Raw genomic sequence first — 20944 nt, forward strand, 5'->3', positions numbered from 1 at the left:
TTTTTCAAATGTTAGCTTAAATTTCCTTCTTTAGAGAACTATTTGGCCAGGCTATGTGTCTTTATCTCCTTCTGGAACTATTCACAATCAAAAGAACTAGAAAATTTCTTGTTCATCACTCTATTCCCAGCTGGATTTGTTGGTGGAATGAATACATAGAATGAATACATGGAATGCCACACTATAGGGTGTTGCCATATTTTGGATCTGGTGACTTGTAAAATTCAGAGTTCTTTTTTTTTTTTTGGTACTTATTGAATTGTAGTGATTGAATCCATGGGGGCTTAACCACGGAGCCTCATCCGCGGCCTTTTTTGTTATGTTTTGATACAGGGTCTCACTAATTTGATGAGGCTGGCTTTGAACTTGTGATCCTCTGGCCTCAGCCTCCTAAACCGATAGGATTACAGGCTTGTGCCACCACGCCCCACTCAGAGATCTTTTTAAAGCAAAATTCTAAGAGCTGGAAATGTAGCTCTGCAGTAGGGCGCTTGGCTGAGCATGTGTTAAGCTGTAGATTCAATCTCTAGTACTGCAAAGTAAAAAATAAAGGGAAAACTAATAGGTCACACTTAAAGATGTAAATTCTGTTTTTTAGTAAGGAAAATCTAATTGCTAGCTGTACTTGGATGATTTCTCACTTCTGGCATTATTGCTTTGGAGAGAAAAATAATTCTTAATACAATATAGACAATGTCGCTGCAGGTATTTACTCAATAGCAAACATTTACTGATTTACTGTGTTTTGGGAAGCCATGCTAGAGACTGGAGATACAAAGAAAAAAACCTGCTCGGAAGGAGGGCAGTCTAGTGGAGCTGCTTATTTAAAAAGCTGATAGGTTCTTGAAAACGGGGATCGTTGAACAATACTTTTCAATATTCCTCATCTTTTGCCCCAGTTCAGGTTTCATCCTTTCCTGCCTGAACCTTCCACACCTGTCCTCCCCAACTCCTTATCCTCCTATCCTGTATTCTTCATAGCATTTATTACTTTTTGAATACACCATTTTTTTTTTTTCAGGGCTTTATCCCATGCCTGGAGCTCAGAAGAAGCCTAGAAAAACTTAGATCTAATAACCCACAGTACATATCCCTGCTTCAAGTCTTTCTCCATTCATTCATGTTCATTTTTATATGTGCTAGTATCATCGGAACCTGTCAGTATCTTATTGTCAGCTATGTTTTTTTTAATTGTGTCTATACTTAAGTCACATTTTAGCTTGCCCATCAAAGGCTACTGCAAGCAGAAAAAACTTAAAAGCAGCTCGCCGACACGTCGTTCAGTAAAAGTTGGGTGAACTTAAAGGTAAGATAACTGTGGACCCTAGTCTGCGGCGGAGCTAAAAAATGTCCAGACCGATCTTTCAATCACTTTCATAAGGTTTGAGGGCGAAATGCAAGAGCACTTGATAGGAAAGCGGCGGAAACGCTCAATTGCTATTTCCGGCGCTTGACTCCCACTCTGGGGGCAGCGTCCACCTCCCGGGCGTAGGGAAAGACTTCCGGCGTTCTGCTTTTTGTTATATGCTGAGTCACGGCCAAACGTTCGGCCTCGAGTTTGAGAGGCAGAGTTCACAAAATATGACGCGAACGGGAGAAGACTTTGTAATTCAATTTATCCGCTTTCGCTTCACAGTTTTCTCACTAGGGGAATATTTTTCTGAGACGCGGAGCAGTACTTACTGCCTTAAAGCCGCTGCCGAATACGTCATAAACGCAGCGCAGGCGCCCTTTTCCCGTCGTTCTCCGCGTCATTCGGGCCTCCTCTCTGTCGCCCCGCCCACGTTAGGCTTCGAAATGCTCTCTGGGTGCTCCGAGAATCCAGCCGGGTCCCTTTGGTTCCTTTCCTTCCCTGTTACCATTGGTTGTTCCTATGAGCGTGACTGCCTTCTTGTCTCGTGATTGGCTAACGTCAGTAGCGTCACCGCGTCCAGGGGGGCGGGGGATGAGGGAAGTCAGCGTGAGAGAGACCGAGTTGGGGGAGGGGTTCAGGCCTGTCCTCCCCTGCGGCTGCGGCAGCACCAGCGCCGGCCGCGGCCGCCGCCTCTGGAACGCGGAGGAGGAGGAGGAGCGGCTGGAGTAGGAGGAGGGGGTGGGCCCTGGGGAGCGGGATGCCCATCGCTACGGCTTGGTGGTGAATGCTGAGGAGAGTCGCGGTTGCTGCAGTCTGTGCCACCGGGAGGAAGTTGTGTGAGGCCGGGCGGGAGCTCGCGGCGCTGTGGAGAATCGGAGCGCGGGGTCGGTGTGAAGACTCTACCAGACCTTTTCCTACTGTGACCATGCCCGGAAGGAACAAGGCGAAGTCCACCTGCAGCTGCCCTGAACTGCAACCCAATGGACAGGATTTGGGCGAGAGCGGCCGGGTTGCCCGTCTAGGAGCGGATGAATCCGAGGAGGAGGGACGGAGGGGGTCTCTCAGTAATGCCGGAGACCCTGAGATCATCAAGTCTCCCAGCGACCCCAAGCAATACCGGTGAGGGAGGAGGTTTGATGGGGAGAACAGGGTGCGGGCCTGTGTTGGCGCCGCCGTCACTTCTTTCTCTCTCTGTCTCTGTGTGAGAGTGTGTGTGTGTATGTGTGTGTCTATCTCTCTGTGTGTCTCTCTCCCTCTCTCCCTCCCTCCCTCCCTCCGTCTCTCTCCCTCCCTCCCTCCCTCCGTCTCTCTCCCTCCCTCCCTCCCTCCGTCTCTCTCCCTCCCTCCCTCCCTCCGTCTCTCTCCCTCCGTCTCTCTCCCTCCCTCCGTCTCTCTCCCTCCCTCCGTCTCTCTCCCTCCCTCCGTCTCTCTCCCTCCCTCCGTCTCTCTCCCTCCCTCCGTCTCTCTCCCTCCCTCCGTCTCTCTCCCTCCCTCCCTCCCTCCTTCCCTCCCTCCATCTCTTTCTCGGGGTAACAGGGCATACTTCTCCCCGCAAGGGCTTCCTTGAGTGGAGGGGGCAAGGGCAATTAGGGCCTGCGGGGTGGTATCACCTGGGTAAGTGAGAAATCTTAGGTTCCATAGCGAATCAGCGTGTCAGAATGGAAAGAGCTGTTTGAGTAATTTTGACGTTCACTAAAGCAAGAATGGAGGAAGGCGGGTTGGGCGGTAAGGGGGTTTTGGTGCTCTGTTGGGAGGAAAGATGGATAGAGTTGGAGAATCTTAATTTTGGAGGAGAGGATAGTTAAGGGGAGATACCGCTAACCAGAAACATTTGAGAGGTGAGTGAGAGGTAAAAGTAGGGGGCAAAAGTTATAAGAGGATGGGTTGGCTTCAGTAAAGAACTTTGCATCATAGTTGGCCTAAGATGAAATGACTTTTTTCCCATGGGTCGTTCTTCAGAACTAGAATCGTTGGGAGACCTCTTCCAAAAATACATTGGAGAGTTACTTGTTCCTCAGTTGATTGAGAGGTAGTCTTCTAATCCTGAAATTCTCTACTTTTGGTTTATGCAGAGCCCTCTAAACATCTCTAATAAATGGTGACTTAATCTCTATTTCCTTTAGAGCTAGTTTATTTCATAGAATATCATGACTGTGATGTATTTTAAAGAGTTCATATTGTCCAACACCTTCGTTTTACAGGTTGAGGACATTGAGACCCAGAGAGTTTGCTTCTTTCTCAGAATGACACAGCTAAATGATATCAGACTGGTATGAAAATCCAGGCCATCTGACACCAAATCCATTGTGCACCATTTGCTGGTTTTTTAAAAAATAAAGTTTTTACTCATGTTGAGTTGAAAGCTGAAAGATTCTAGGTCCAAATTTGTTACAGTGTTAGAGCAGGAGCAGGAAAGAAGCCTAGAGTTAACATTTCACCACCCCCATTTCACAGGTGACTGAAATTGAGGTGTAGAAAGATATGACTTAGCCCCAAGATTAAGACCAGTCCATTTTCTCTTTTCACTCCAGCTCTGGAGATTAATCACATACAACTCTCTGTACTATTTTTTCCCAGGCTGCCATCCTTTAAGATGTACAAGATTTTGTCTTTTTCTTATGAAATATGTGCTTGTATTAGTAATATGTAAATGAGCAATTTGAAAGCTTGATAAAAGTTGCTTAGTTTTTGTCTTTCAGGTTAAAATTTCAATAATGGCTTCAGGGTTTTCTTCCCTACCTATATAAGGTTACATAATAATAGCTAATGTTAATGGAATAGAAACAGTGTGTCAGACTCTGTTGTAACTGCTTTAGGTATATTATTTAATAACCTTATGTTCCACAAATTGATTTGATAAATAATATTAAATCCTACTATGTGCCAGGTACCAGGCCAACTTAAATCTTTTTTGATACTTGGTCAGATACAATGCAGTACACAACATTTTATTCTGGGTGACATACAAAGATGATTAAGACATTCCCTTCTTTCAGGGAGCTTACAATGTAGTAGAGAAATACAGACACATAAAATTAGGTCACTTAAAAGTTTTATAGAAGCCATAATGGAAACATGTGCTAGGTAGACCAGGGAATGAAGTAAGGAGTGATAAATTCCAAATGGAGAGAGAAGCAAGACTTAAAAGAGGAGATAAGACTTAACAGGTGAACTTTCAATAAATTATTTCCTTTCTGTTTCTATGTGACCTTTAAATCATTGTCTTTCTTAGTGTTTCAGTTTTCATATTTTAAAATGAAGTTTGATTACAGCAACTTTTCAATAACTTTGCCTTTCAAAAGAGCCCATCTATCCACTTTACCTGTTTTACACACTAGAGTGTCAATTAGACTTTTAAAGAAAAGATTCTGTTACTTTGAAGGTAGAAGATCTCAGGATAAGTGATCTCTAAAGATTTATACAAATTACAGGTAAATTCTGCAATATTTTGTAACCAAAAATACATGAGGCATCTGCAGACTAGAGAGCTAAATTATCCTAAGAGTTTCTCAGATATTATCTATGTGAAGCCTTTTCAAGCAGAATTAATTCCCCTTTCCATTGCATTTTTGTAGAACTTTGTACATTATCCATTATAGTACACAGCTATCATAATTATATGCCTTTTGAATGTGTAAATAAGCACCAGAGGAGGACCTGTTTAAAGGAACATTATGGTAAAATAATGCCTTGAAAGATTTACCAGTCTGTATTTATTAAGTAATAGCCTGCAGAATTTTACTCTTCTATTTATATAATTTGTGTTCACCTTTTTTGAAATGTTGACTGTGTATCTCCAGGACACTTGTTATGTTTTTTAGGGAGCTGAATAAATGTCGGGTAAGTGTTAATTCTCTTTTCTTCTGGAAGGATTAAGGAACTCCAGGTTGTGAACTATTACTCCAGTTTTTTTTTTTTTTTTTGGTTTAGAGTGGAAATTCAGGATTAGTAGTAGACATTCTAAATACTAAATTATTTTAATCATAAGGTGCACTTAATGTTAGGAAGTTTGGATTGACTAAAATAAGTATAAAACACTTTCCGTGTTTAATCTGTCTGTAAAATGACCTGTATTTCTGTGGTGAAAGGGAGAAAAACAAATGAACAGGTATGTAAGCTCCTGGAGGGCAAATCTTTCTATTTTAAAATTTGGTCAGATTGTTACAAGTTAAGAGATGGTTATTTTAATAAATTCTCAACATACTAAATGGAATCATGAATACATGCTGAATAAGGTACTGCCTATTTCTGAGAATTTACTGTTTACTATTATATGTTGATGAACACAAAGAGGAGCACAGTTCAAGTGAGCAGAACAACTGCATTGAGAACATTAATATCTGCTGATTTCAGTAATAGGGTGGTTCACTTCCGAGCAGAAACTGTAGGTAAATCTAAGGTATTGACAGCTATACATCAGGAAATAAAAGAACATTTTCTTTTGTATTGGATGGGAAGAATATAGGTTTATCTATTGATCTTTCCAATAAAACCCTTGGAATAATTATGTTTCATTTTCATTTGTGTACATATTCACATTAATGATGTTATCATAGAATCTTATTATCATTGAATCTTAGAGTTACAAAGAAATCATTATATATTTGACATTTATATAAATTCTAGGAGCTTGGCAACATTCACCTCCTTTGTCTGAAACCCGAATCCAAGTCTTTTGCATCCCTTTAGTTTTAGAGAAGCAAGCTAGGGATACTTATGAAATTCAAGCTCATTTAACAATATGAATACTTTTAAGGTTGAAATACATTCAGTCTTCTGAATACTAATATGACTTCAATAAATATCTTTTGACTCATTCCTTAGACTAATTTCTTTAAATGAGGGCTGTTGTGTTGTTAAGAGTAGAAAGAATTATATTGTTTCTGTGTTTAAAAAAAAAAAAAACTTTTTTTTTTTTTTTTTTAAATAAGGTTACCATTAAAAAGCTCTCTCCTTTTGAAGATGATGATGGTGAGTCTTCTTTCTGCCTTCAAGGAACAGTGGTATCTGCAGTGATAGAATCAGGGAGCAGATAATGAAACTGAAATGTATTGTTAATTCTGATAGTTGTTAGGGAGATACACACACACATATGTTTATAAAGTCATTTTTGTATCTGGTTTCCTGTCTAGTAGTTTTGTGACTTTGAGCAAGCTAACTCATCTCTTCAATGCTTGGACACAGGAGATGAACCCATAAACAGTTGAAATTGAAAGGAATCATTCAGGAAGCAAAAAGAAATTAAATGGCAATGGCCTTGAAGCCAGTAGAGGGAGAATACTTGAATCAAGGGGTGATAATAGTTATATATAATACTAAGAGGTTAAGTAGTTTATGTTTAAAACGGTTCTTTTTAGGGGCTGGGGTTGTGGGTCAATGATAGAATGCTTACTTAGCATATATGAGGCACTGGGTTTGATTCTCAGCACAGCATATAAATAAATAAAGGCCCATTGACAAATAAAAAATATTAAAAAAAAAACAGAACCCAAGAAATTATTCCTGGTGAAAGCAGCTTTAAAAGAATGGTATAAAGGCAGAAGCTAGGTTGTAGTGAGATAAGGAATGGATGGAAAACATGAACTTTTAGAGTGTAAGTAGACATTTTTCAGGTTTGATTTTAAAGTGAAAAGGGATAGTTTTTTCATGGTGGAATAAATATAGCGTGTTTATTGCCTGAGGAACAAAAGCACTGATAGGAGAAGTTGAAGATAAAGAAGATAGTAGATGGAACATTGACTTTCCATAGTAGTGAGGTGATAGGATCAAGAATATATATGGAGGGATTGGTTTTAGAAGAAAGAGAAAATCTTGAAGGGTTGGTGGAACTTGCCTATAATTCCAGCTACTTGGGGAGGTTGGGGCAGGAAGATTACAAGTTCCAAGTCAGGTTTGGTAATTTAGTGAGACCCTGTCTGGGTTTAATCTTAAGTACTGAAGTGGGGGGTGGGGGAAGGAAAGTAGAGGGAGGTATGGAAGTTGTGGAAGTTTGAAAAAGCTTATGTAGAGAAGTATAATGTGGGGTATACTTGGTAAATACTTTGAAAGACTATGGGTTCCTGAGCATGAAAATGACATAAGTAATAAAGTGGGTGTGGTGGTGTGCACCTGTAATTCCAGTGTTCTTAAAATTAATCTGAAGATAGAAGCTTGGATTCATTGAATCCTCCAAGTATGGCTTAAGAGACAATTATTGCGTGTTGAAGGGTGTGCACTGACAAATAGTACTATGGTACTAATCTTTCTTTAATTGAAATGTTCCCCCTTTTTTTTCTTTCCCCTTATTAACTCAATTTAACAAATGCTTACTAGGTTAAAAACGCTTGAGTATGGAGATGATGTCCATTTTATTCATTCAGCACATTGTAGGTTCTCAAATTTTTAGACTTAATTTGTATTCTGGGGAGGTTTTGAAAATAATGACCTGGGCTGTATTGTAGCTCAGTAGTAGAGCACTTGCCTCGAACATGTGAGGCACTGGGTTCAATCTCAGCCCCACATAAAAGAAAGTAAATAAAATAAAGGTATTGTGTCTGTTTACAATTAAATATGTGTGTGTGTTTGTGTGTATAAAATGACTAATAAAGGAAATTATTTAAAAAAGAAGAAAAAGAATGACCTGATTTTTCAGAGTAAACAAGTACTAATAGGCAAGTTATAAAAGAAGAAAAAGAAATTATACCAATGGTAATAACACACACAGTTATACTCTAGTGTATTAATTCATATGTAGGCTTGTACTTGGCACAAAGCAAGCCCTTAAATGTTAGGTACTTTTTTTTTTTTTTTTTTAATTGTCAGTGAACCTTTATTTATTTGTGGTGCTGAGAATTGAATCCAGTGCCTCACACATTCTAGGCAAGCCCTCTACCATTGAGCCACAACCCCAGCCTGATAGTTACTGTTGTTATGTTTACACTTATTAAATGTTTGTATAAGGCTATTTAAAAATTTTTTTTTTACTTGTAGATGGACTTAATACCTTTATTTTGTTTATTTTTATGTGGTGCTGAGGATTGAACCCAGTGCTTCACTTAAGCTAGGCAAGAGCTCCATCACTGAGCCACAACCCCAGCCCTATATAAGACTATTCTTGGCTGCGTTTTTTGTAACAATTTTATTTTCTGTTGGTTGTATAAAATTAAGTTACGAGCTGGGGATGTAACTCAGTGTTGGAGTGCTTCCCTAGCATGTACAAGGTTCTGAATTGAATCAATTCAGTGCCATGCACAATCAAAAGTAAGTTAGGAGCTGGGTGTGGTGGTGTGCACCTGTAATTCCAGCAACTTGGGATGCTGAGGCAGGAGGACTGCAAGTTTGAGGCCAGCCTCAATAATTTAGTGAGACCCTAAGCAATTTAATAAAAAGGGCCCCTGGATTCAATCCGTAGTACAAAGAAAAAAGTTTTAATAGTTTTACAATGAAAAGAATGTATAACTATATTTAAAAATAGGTACTTATTATTTAAAAAAGAAGAAAAAGAATGACCTGGTACTTTATGTATTGACACAGAAAAGCATGTAATAATGTTTTGTTGAATGACAATGGCAGAACAAAATATATTGTGCAATTTAGTTTTTAAAAGGAAGAAAGTCCATAAAAAAACAACACCCTCATAAGTTTCATGTAGACTTAACTACTACATAATTTTAATATTTTATTTCCTATGTGTTTTTAATTGATATATACTTGGGCCAGGGGTGGGGGCAGGGAGGGATGTAGTTTGGTTATAGAGCATGTGTTTTGCACGGATGAGGCACTGGGTTTGATCCCCAACACTGCAAAAATAAACAAAAATATATAATTTACATACTTTGAAATGTTATTTAACAATGTTATGGACATTTTCTTATTAGATGTTTTATAGTATGTTTTATTTCTGACATAACTTAATTATTACTGTTTTACTGGATCTTAAGATTGTTAAATTTTCATTATCGGGCTGGGGTTGTGGCTCAGCGGTAGAGCGCTCTCCTAGCACGTGTGATGCACTGGGTTCGATCCTCAGCACCACATAAAAACAAACAAAATAAAGGTATTGTGTACAACTAAAAAAATAAATATTAAAAAAAATTTATTATCTCAAATGACTGTTTATTCCCAAATGTATTCTGTGGGTGTGGACCCAGTGGGTTTTTTTTTTTTTTTTTTTTTTTGGTACCAGAGATTGGGCCTAGAGGCACTTAACTTTGAGCTACATTCCCAGCCTACCCGCCCCCCCCCTTTTTTTTTAAAAATACTTTTTAAAAAATATATTTAATGCTGAGTATCCAACCCAGTGCCTCATGTGTGCTAAGCAAGAGCTATACCACTGAGCTACAACCCCAGGCCCCAGCCCTAGCCCTTTTGTTTTTTTTATTTTGAGACAGGGTCTCACTAATTTGCTTAAAATTGCTAAGTTGCTTGGCAATTGCTAAGTTGCTTAATTGCTAAGTTGCTGAGGCTGGCTTTGAATTTGAGATCCTCCTGTCTCATTCTCCTGTTTACAGGTGTGCACAACCACGCCTAGCTTGGGCCCAGTCTGTGTTTGATAGATATATATGGAAACCCCTAGTGATGTAATATGCTTCGAGGATATTCTCTAGTTGTAAGACCTGGCAGACAAAAACATAATGTATTATGGGACCTCCACACTGATAGAGGATTTTATTCATATAGTTTGTTAGAATGAAACCAAACATTAAGGCTGTCCAAATCAAAGGAAATTCAGTAGATTATAGTATATTTTTAGTTTTCCATGGTTAGGCCAGAATTGCACTGTTTTTTTTAAAAAAATATATTTATTTTTATGTAGTGCTGAGGATTGAACCCAGTGCCTCACACATGTAAAGCAAGTGCTCTACCACTAAACTACAACCTTAGCCCCAGAATTGCACTGTTTTTTTAGAAGGGTTGGAAGCCGACTATAGTTTGGCAAGTTCACTCATTCTCCAGGTAGGCTTTTTGACAGATTCTATATTTTCTATTACCACCACCAACAATAATCTACCAGAAAAAGCTCATATTTGTTGAGTCCATTCTGTGTACCAGGTACTGTTCTAAGGAGTTTACATAGATTATCTCATTTGTTCTTCATACTAATCATATTAGGGGGTACTGAATTACATGATAGCTTAAATGCTATTCTATGAAAATACATTACTGAGTAGTAATTAGAATGAATTGGATTTTTTCATTTGGTTCTTTATAAGCAAGGTAAACAGATAAGGTCGAAGGTACTATTTTTGGCTCTTTTTGGCTTCACCTTCATCTTCTGTTATACTGTTTTGGTTGGCACATTTTCTTGTTTTTGGTTATGTTTGACTTGTGTACTCCTCTGTGAATCATTTCTGACACTTTTCATTCAGTCTTGGCCTTTTAGTATTTATTGAGTAACAATTTTGTATGTCCCTGTAACCATATTTTTCAAGCTATTTTATATTTTTGTGATTTTTTACTTTTCTTTTACCTTTATTCTGAAAATTTTGAAGGGGGGAGGGACTTTGTCTTTTTGAGCCTTTGTGTACCTTCTCTTCTGTTGTTAATAAATGAACTGTTTATATGCCTAAGACCTGTATGTTCATTTGTGCACTGGATTCCATCTCATCTTGCCTTCAATGTTCCATTAATTATTCCAGCAGTTGTTACTTTTCCATTCTATATCATCAGTTTTTACATTTTACTGGATCATTCCCAGGAGCATACAGATATGCTGAAATGGTTTCTATCCTGAGGAGAAAAGCATTTCTTTATTCTACATAGTCCTTGAATTATTTTCTTCCAGCTACTTATTTCCTGTTTCCAGTATAGCCTATCTTAAAGAGTTGTCTGTATGTATTTGGAATTTGCAATTTATCTACTTTTATTATTTTTAAAATTTTTAGTTGTTTGTGGACACAATACCTTTATTTTATTTATTTTCATGTGGTACTGAGTATCAAACCCAGTGCCTCACACGTGCTTAGGCAAATGCTTTACGTCTGAGTCACAACCCCAGCCCCTACTCTCATTTCTTGATCTCACTCAGAGTTGTCTTCTGTGACTGTTGTTGTGCCAAAATAACTGTGTTCAAGATCACCAATAATCTTTTGTTTCTCTAGTTCTCATGCTATCAGCATCATGTGACAGAGTGAACTATTCAAGAATGCACAAGAAAATAAACAGTATGTCAAATGGCAATGGAGGAAAAAGAAAAGAAAAAAGGTGGCAAACTGAGTGATTGCTAGTTTTATACAGGGTGATATTTAAAGAATTAAAACTGGATAACATAGAGCAGGGGTGGACTGGGAAGAGAAGAGGTCTCAGAAATGAGATACTCCAAAATTTAGATGGATGTCTAATAATTTTATTGGCTTCCAGATCAACACTGTTCTTCCTGCCTTATTAACAGGCTCCTGCTTACTACTTGACCTCCATTGAACTGTCTAAAACTTGTATTCATTTCCATCTTTATCTCCTTTGGCCTCATTGTTATTTAAGGATAAGCTATTTGATGTCTCTCAGGTCATTTTATTCTTGTTTCAGATTAAATTTTTTTTTTTTCTCACAGATTCAGTCGAAGCTCTCTGTAGCTCTGTATATTGCACCCTCAAATTTCCTTCCTTTCTTTTCCAGTGTTAATCATTATCTAAAGTTTGCTAAATACCATTTTTATCTACATTTTAATACTGGGTATAAACATGCATTTATCTGTAAGCAGTATGTAATTATTTTTGCATGTTTTAAGGCATTATAGAAATAGTATCACATTGGATGTCTCCTAACAAGCTTTTTTTTTTTTAGACATTTTTAAATTTTTATGTGGTTCTGAGGATCGAACCCAGTGCCTCAGGCATGCCACGCGAGCGCTACCACTTGAGCCACATCCCCAGCACCAACAAGCTTTTTTTGTTTAACATTGCTTTTGAGATTTATTCATTCTTAGTAATACTGTTTGTGTTAGCTGCTGTTTAATATTTTGTTGGATAAATAGATCATAATTTAGTTACCTGTTTTTCTAATTTTAGTCATTTAGGTTATTCCCAATTGCCACTATATTTTATCTTTTTGATTTTGCCTTTTTTCTCTTTGATTAGTCTATATTAAGTTGTTTCCATGCTTTGGTGGATTATCTGTGACTCTGTGCATACTTTGGGTTTATGTAGAGCATATGCCTATAAGTGTAATGATATCAATAAGTAAAATTTCTCATCTTGAAATATATATACTCATACATTATTTACCAATAAGTAAAATTACTCATCTTTGAAGGGTATACTCATTTTGTATTCTTATTGAATAGATGTTGCCAAAATGCTCTTCTAATTGGTTGCATTTTTAAAAATATTTATACCATTAGAGCATGAAAATTCCTGCTTCTTTCCATTCTGATTCTTGACATTAGATTTTTTATAAAGATTTTTCCTTTTATGACTCACCTGTTTTTAAATTGGGTTTTTTCATGAATTTGTGTCATCCTTGGCCCAGGGGCCTTGCTAATCTCTATTATCATTTCAATTTTAGTATATGTGCTGCCAAAGTGAGCACAAGATTTTTTTTTATGTTTTGTAACCAGGCATGGTGGTGCGTTCCTATAATCCTAGCTACTTAGGAGGCTGACACAAGAGGATAGGAAAGTTTGAAACCAAGCTGGGCACCTTGAAACCCTGTCTCAAAATTTTTATAGAGGGCTGGGGATGCAGGTCAGTGGTAGAGTACACCTGGGTTTAGTGTTTAGTACCACAGCGGGTATAAAATAATTCTTTATATATTTTCATACCATTCCTTTGTTGGTTATAGGAATTGCAAGTATATATTCTTTTAAGTCTGTAACATCTTTTCCATTTGCTTATACCCTCTTAAAATTTAATTGGAGTTAGGATATTTATCATTTTCTTCTAAAAGTGTTAGAGTTTTGCTTTTTTATATGTAGGTGGGGACCTAGTTTTATTAATGTTTTAAAAACATATGGACAATCAGTTATCTAAGCATAACTTTAAACAATCTTATTACCCTAGGATTACCATGATTTCTGTAAAAAAAAAAATCCAGATAGGTTTTCTCATGTGTGAGAGAATCAAGGATATTATGTAGATACTTGTAATAAAACAAATTTCTACTAATTTTTAATGAAAACTTTATGAAGTTCAAAAATAAAGTGCCATTTTGTGAAAATTATGGAATTATTTTTTCTGTGATAACCTTTTGCTTTATTGGGGTTTAAAGTTGTTGTTCCCTGTCATCAAAATAGATTGCAAATATTAGTCCATTAATACTGATTTGTAATGAGATTTTTTTAATATATTTCTTTGAAAGATCTTTCCCTACAGATAGGCACTGCTGACCTCAGTCCTTGAAAATATGACTATAATTGTTATGTCTGTAAGGATAAATGACACTACGGGTTCCGTTATCACGTAGTAGAATCAAATATTTTCTGTAAAGTACTACTGATCAATAAGACGATGAATAACTATAGGCATTAAAACACCTCATGTTTTCAGAAGCTCTCTAAATTTGTTGAATTAAACATTTTTTATACTCCACATATTTTTACCAGCATCAATGGTAATACTTATTAGCAGATTACACTTTAAGCTGTGCTTTTTTTTCTCCCCCATTCCCTTTGAATGTAGTTCTCCATATAATACACTATGTAGTTGCTCACATTCTGATGCTAATTCTCCTTAAATAAATAACAGCATTGGTAACATCTGTTGACATATCAAATGACAAAAATCTTAAAATCATTTGGCTTGCTTTTTTTTTTTAATTTATAGTTGTAGATGGACAGAATGCCTTTATTTTATTTGTTTATTTTTATGTAGTGCTAGAATCAAACCCAGTGCTAGGTAAGCGCTCTGCCACTGAACTACAGCCTTAGCCTGCCTTGCTTTTTTAATTCACTGTTTATCTTGCCACAATGTCTTCAGCTATGAGTACTAGTTCTTACAGAAAGGTTAATAGTTTCATGCAGTTATTTCCTGGATGAATTTATTTGCTTGCTGCAAAAATGATCTAACTCCCCATTGGTAAATAGCATCCGTTTCTTGGTCTACAAATGAACCCTCAGAAACTGCCGTTCACTTTCATGTTTCTGAAGAAATTCTATAGTGATATAACACTTTGTTTTAAATTTTCTAATTATTTCCTGTGACTTGGGAATATTATGATTAGTACTTAGTCTTAGACCTCATCATAACATGACACAATGTTTTGCCATATAGTTTGATGACAAAATCCACACTTCCCTGTGCCTTGAAAGGGACATTTGAATTCTACTTTTCTTTCTTTGGACATGATAATTAAGTACTCATTTAAAAGAAGGTTGTAGTACATTGATACATGTGACACTCAAAATGCTGACCTCAAAATTTATATAAGTGCATTGCTACTATTTGTAGGGTATCAACAGCAGTACAAAGCATGAGACTGCCACATAAGTTCTCTGTCACAACTACTAAACTCTTCCACTGTAGCATAAAAGCAGCCACACAGCATTCATATAAATAAGTGTGGCTATGTATGTTTCAACAAAACTTTATGAACATTGAAATTTGAGTTTCATGGATCAAATTATTTTAAAAACTAAAAGAATTTTCAAAAATGAAAAATGTGGCAGTGGTCCGTAATCCTAGCAATTGAGTGTGAGGCAGGAAAATCACAAGTTGTCTCAGCAACTTAACAAGGGCCTGTCTCAAAATTAGAAAGCGCTGGCATTTATTCAGTGGTAGAAAACCCCATGTTCAAATGCCATTATCCAACCACAACAAAAAAAGATATGTAAAAATAATTGTTAGTATGCTGACTATAAATCATAATTTGACATCCTTTCCCTCCAGTATGTAACTCTGTCATACATATGTTAGGTTTTCTATATATGAATGGATCATTTTTCAGGGCCTTTTAAAAAAATTTTTGGCAGTACTGAGGATTGGACCCGCTGGCATTCTATCACTGAACTGTGTTCACAGCCCTTTTTTAAATTTTGAGAATCTTGCTAAATTGCCAAGGCTGGCCTCAAACTTGAAATCCTGCCTCAGCCTCCCAGGTTGCTGTGATTATAGATCTGCATCACTTCTTCTGGCTGAGGGATCTTTATTATGTTCCATTTTATTGATTTAAAAAATTTTTTTAAAAATATACAACAGCGGAATGCATTAAATTCTTATTAAACATATGGAGCACAATTTTTCATATCTTTGGATATAAAGTATGTTCACGTCAATACATGTCTTTATACATGTACTTTGGGGTTTTTTTTGCATTACAATTCTTAATACACATATATACCAAATTTTTCATATCTCTGTTTATATATAAAGTATGTTGACACCCAATTCGAGTCTTGGATAATGATGTCCATCATATTCCACTATCCTTGCTAATCCCCTGCCCCCTCTCTTTCCCTCCCACCCCTCTTCCCTATCTAGAATTTGTCTAATCCTCCCATGCTCTCCTCCCTACCCCACTATGATTTCTTAAAAATTAATTTTGCAGAAAGGGCTTGTCAAATGTGAATGGACTAAAAAAAGTACTGACTTACTATTTTACTTCATACAAATCTTAAGTTCTAGTTGATTATGTTGTTAAAATCAATAATTAATTTTTATTAACTGGGTATTTTATGATAAAATTTAGATATAACTTCCATCTCCTTTCTAAAATACATCCCAATTTTTTTTATAAACTAATAATTAATATTTATAGTTTAAAAAATACTGTTCATATTGAGACATGTAAGTCTACTATAATTATATTTTATTTGTCGAACAACTTTGTTTTCTCCAGAGTTAAATATTGCCTTATTTAAGAAATACTTTTATCAAAATATTCATATACTATACATTCAGCCTAGGATTTAGTATAATTATAGACTTGTACACCCATCCCCACAGCTTTGGACAATTACATTACCTCAATAAGAAACCCTGTGCCCCTTGGCTGCCAGGACTGTTGATCCTTCCATCCTGATCATAGCCTAAGGCAACCACAGATCTGTTTTCCATCTCTCCAGATTTCTCTCTTCTGAACATTTCATGTAAATGGAATCAAATTCATGTGATTATTTGTGATTGGATTCTTTAACTTAGCATAATGTGTTCAAGGTATGAATATGTCATGTTTTATTTATGCGTCGTTCAGTTGATGGACATTTTTAGCCATTATGAATAATGCTACTATGAACATCGATGTAAAGATATTTGTGTGGTTATGTTTTTACTTCTGTTGGATGTAAAAATAGGAGTAGACCCTATGGTAATTCTGTTTAGCCATTGAGGAGACCTGTCAAACTATTTTCCAAAGTGTGCCATTTTATATTCCAATTGGCAATGTATGAAGATTCCAATTTTTCTATAGTCTACCAACATTTATTATCTTATTGATTATAGCCCTCCTAGTGAGTGTGAAGTAGTATCTCCTTGTGGTTTTGATACACTTTTTCCTAGAGGCTAATGCTGTTGACCCATCTTTTTATGTGTTTATTGGCCATCATTGTATATATTTTTTTTGGGAAAATGTCTGTTTAAATCCTTCGTCTTTCATTTTTTATTGTGTATTAATAGTTTTTGGTATGTTCTAGATACATGTCTCAAATAAATGATTGGCAAAATTTTCTCTTGCTGGCTCTTCTTCTCACTGTCATTTTGATGTCCTTTGAAGCATAAAGTTTTTTATTTTGATGATGTCTGGTTTTTCTTTTGTTGCTTGTGTGTGGTTTTTTTTTTTTTTTTTAGTACCAGGAATTGACCCAGGGACGCTTAAGACTGAGCTGTATCCTCAGTCTTTTATTTTGAGGCAAGGTCTCACTAAGCTGCCTAGGGCCTTGTTATGTTGCTGAAGCTGGCTTTGAACTTGCAGTCCTCTTGCCTTAGGCTTTTAAACTGCTGGGATTATAGGTGTGATCCACCATACCCAACACTATTTGCTTGTGCTTTTGGTCTTGTTATGTTGCTGAAGCTGGCTTTGAACTTGCAGTCCTCTTGCCTTAGGCTTTTAAACTGCTGGGATTATAGGTGTGATCCACCATACCCAACACTATTTGCTTGTGCTTTTGGTAAAATTGTTTTATTTTTATTTAGTGTCCTTTGTGATCTAACATTAATTCTGCTACAATTTTCTGCCAGAGCTTTTTTTCCTCTGTGATCACCTCAGGCAGTAATGGAATGCGTTTTCTTCAGTCCTAAGAAATTTTCTTGGAGGAAAAGAAAATTTATTTATTTTGCAAATTCTTCCCTTCTATTTTCTTCTGCCACCCCATATCTATCTACCTATCTACATCTACATATCTTTTGGTCATTTGAAACTGTTATACAATATGGTGGATTGCTGGCTCAACATGGAGGTATTTTGCTATACCACTTCTAATTTCTTCCCTACTTCTTCTATCCACAAAAGGAGTAACATCTGATTAGTGAGAATGGTGGAATGACCTAGAATTTCAACTTATTATGTTAATTTCTCCTCTTTAGGCTATAGGCAGCCAGTATTTTACACGTTTTTAGCAAGTGCAGTAAGCTAACTTGTAGGACAAGCTCCGCTTTTTGGTGGGTATAGTTTACTGTTTTACTGGAAAATTTCAATTCACAGAGTGTTTAGCAAGCCCTTTTCAGACTACTACTAAGTCATATTCTTCAATCTAGCTTTTGTCAAAGATAACACTGACGTTTTGATATTTATCTGTTTCTTATGTCTTCTATTTAATTCTAAAATCAAATGGGGAAAACAGGTACTTTTATTTTTTATCTCAGTAAGACATTATTTACCATTTTAAAATACATTTCATTGGCGTAAGTATTTTTATAATGTTGTACAACCATCAGTACCATCCATCTCTAGAACCTTTCAACTAACCAAACTGAAACTTTGTACCCATTAAATAGTAACTCCCAGCTAGGCATGGTGACATATACCTGTAGTCCCAGCTACTTGGGTGGCAGAGCAAAGCCATGAGGATAACTTGAGCCCAGGAGTTCGAGGTCAGCCTGGACAACATAGTGAGACACCCCATCTCTTAAATAAACAAACAACACAATTTCTCCTTCTTCCCTCCCCCTTTGGCAGCTAACCTTTTATGAATTTTGACTACTGTAGGTAGTGGAATCATACAATATTTGTCATTTTTGTGTTTGACTTATTTCACTTACTATAATATCTTCAAGGCTTATCCATATAGCTTGTGTCAGAATTTACTTCTTTTTAAAGACAAATATTCTATTGTGTATACACCACATTTTGTTTGTTCACCCATCAATGGACATTTGATTTAATTCCCATGTCTTTTGACTTGTGAGTAATGCTATGAACATTGCTTTACAAATACCTGTTTTAGTCCATGCTTTAGATTCTTCTGGGTGTATATCCAGAAGTAGAATTATTGTATCATATGGGAGACATGCTATTTTTTTTTAGTTTTCCCAGTGTATTAATATTGCTGTGTTAACAATCCACTTCAAAACTTACAAGCTCAGAGCAATGATGGTTTATTATTTCTTAGAATTCAGAGGAATGACTGGCCAGTTTTTCTGCTCCTTTTACTGGTGCTTACATGTGATAGCCTTTATTTGGTGGGTTGGTTGGTATAGGGTGACTAAGATGGCTTAAATTTCACTTCTAAGGCCTTGGTGAGACTGCTAAAGGATGGACCTCCTCTCTCTGCATGGTTTCTTAATCATAGTCTAATTTGAACTTTACATGGCAGCTGAGTCTCCGGAGTGAAGGCAGAAGGTACAAAGCACCTGAAGCCCTAGGCTTCAGATTCAGATCTTAACATTAATTTTATCACATCCCATAAGACAAAGCTTACAAAAACTAGCCCATAGTCAAGGTTTTGGAAGAATGAAACTCCAAGTCATGCTGGGAAGATTGACCAGGTTATGTTAGGAGCTACATCCATAGGTGAGAAACACTGAGGGTAGGAAAGGGCTGCCATTTGCAAAGTGGACTTCTAGTGAGTCCTAAATGGCGTGTGTGTGTGTGTGTGTGTGTGTGTGTGTGTGTGTGTGTGTGTGTCAGAGAGAGAGAGAGGAGGGGGGGGGATTGAACCAGGGCCTTGAATATACAAGGAAAGTGCTCTATCACTGAGTTACCCCCAGCTCTATTGAGTCCTAAATGGGTTGGCATGGTCTTTTCTGTTTTAACAAGTAGAGATGACATGAATTTCTGAAGCTTAATCATTTGCTGAAATTATATTGTACCTTGCAGTTTGTTGCCCTTTTCCTCTCCTCCTTTCTCCTCATCCCACCTTTTCTTTTTTCTTTTTTTCCCTCTACTTTCTCTGTCTCCTAATATGGATTTGATTTCTTTCATGCTTTGATGGACAGAATAGTACTTAATACTTTACTGACTGCTTAAACTAGGTCTACAGGCTTTAAACTGCAAAGTTAGCTAAAGTTCCAAACATGCCATATAGTAATTAATGATATAGAGTCCAGTCTTAAATTGTTAATTTCAGGCCTGGATAGTCAGTGCTAAATTTTTTAGGTTAAAAGAGAGTACTTCATAGGAATGTCATCCTCTCTCCCCATGTAGACCCCCAGTGTTTTAAAATTTAAATAGACAGTTTTTTGTTTTATTTTGTTTTGTTTTGCACTGGGGTTTGAACCTAGGGCCTCATGCATGTTAGGTAAGCACTCTACCACTGAGCTAAGTCCCCAGTCCATGAAAACTGTTTTAAAATTTTAATAACCAAAAATGGATTCCTAACAAAATGTTGGTTTATTAATAAATACATAAAAATGAGTGTTTTGTTATAAATGACTAATGTGTAGGTATTGTATACACAAAGGGATAATCACATCTTAGGCTGGACAATAGCAGGATGGTGTGATATTTAAGGTGTTTTGTTATAAAGGAAATACAACCATATTCTTAATTCTGGACATAGTTCAGAATCTCTTTTAGTCTGATTTGTCAGTACAGGAGTAGTGGGAGAATAAATGAAATCAAATTAATGAAGACAGGTTGAATTAGCTAGAAGAGAGAAGTTTTCTTAGACATTTTAGAAATATCCATGTACATATTTATGCCCATATGTATAAATACTTTATTACCAACATTGCTACAGTGAAAATTTTTGATATATCTTTGCTCAAGAGTGTGAATACTTCCATGAAAGACCTAGAAAGACCTAGAAGTTAAGTACAGTTTATATTTTTTTAAAAGTAGATATGACTGTTTTTCCCTACCAAAAATGCTGTACCACTTGAGATTTATCAGCAGTGTGTGGAGAATACATTGTTCCTTGTCAATATTGGATAGCAATAATTTTTTGTATGTATTTAATATGTTGGATTAACAATGGTTTAATTTGATTATCTTGGATTCCTGGTGAGTTTGAGCATCATTTTATTGATTGAATATCTTATATTTTTTCTTGAAATGTGATTTATTTTATATAAAAGGGAGATAAATCCATGTGTTCATTCTTTCATCTTGAGCCAGAGACCTTCTTCCATGTCTTTCTTTGCATGTTATTCTTCCCAGTTTCTGCTTGATTCTTTTCTTCTTCAAGACTTCCCAGTGTACCTTGTTTCAGAAGCCTTCCTGACTGCTTTCTTTTTTCTAAAATATTCTGTGTTTACCTTTGTCAATCTGCATTGTACTGATTTGATTGTCTAATTTACTGATCAG

At 36.5% G+C, this 20944-nt stretch overlaps 1 protein-coding gene across 2 annotated transcripts in view; it reads left to right on the plus strand.

The window, feature by feature from the left end:
* The first annotated feature begins 1971 nt into the window (after positions 1 to 1971).
* NRDC (nardilysin convertase) overlaps positions 1972 to 20944 on the plus strand; it is an 88890-nt gene continuing 69917 nt past the window's right edge. Inside the window, exon 1 of one of the 2 annotated variants that reach the window (XM_081306405.1) lies at positions 1972 to 2473. In XM_081306405.1, the coding sequence (XP_081162531.1) occupies positions 2139 to 2473 (335 nt within the window). In that variant the 5' untranslated portion in view covers positions 1972 to 2138. The remainder of the gene's footprint in view (positions 2474 to 20944) is intronic. The other variant, XM_081306406.1, reaches the window with a different exon arrangement.

The sequence above is a fragment of the Spermophilus citellus genome, assembly GCF_964194105.1.
Source record: "Spermophilus citellus genome assembly, chromosome: 9".
NCBI lineage: Eukaryota > Metazoa > Chordata > Mammalia > Rodentia > Sciuridae > Spermophilus > Spermophilus citellus.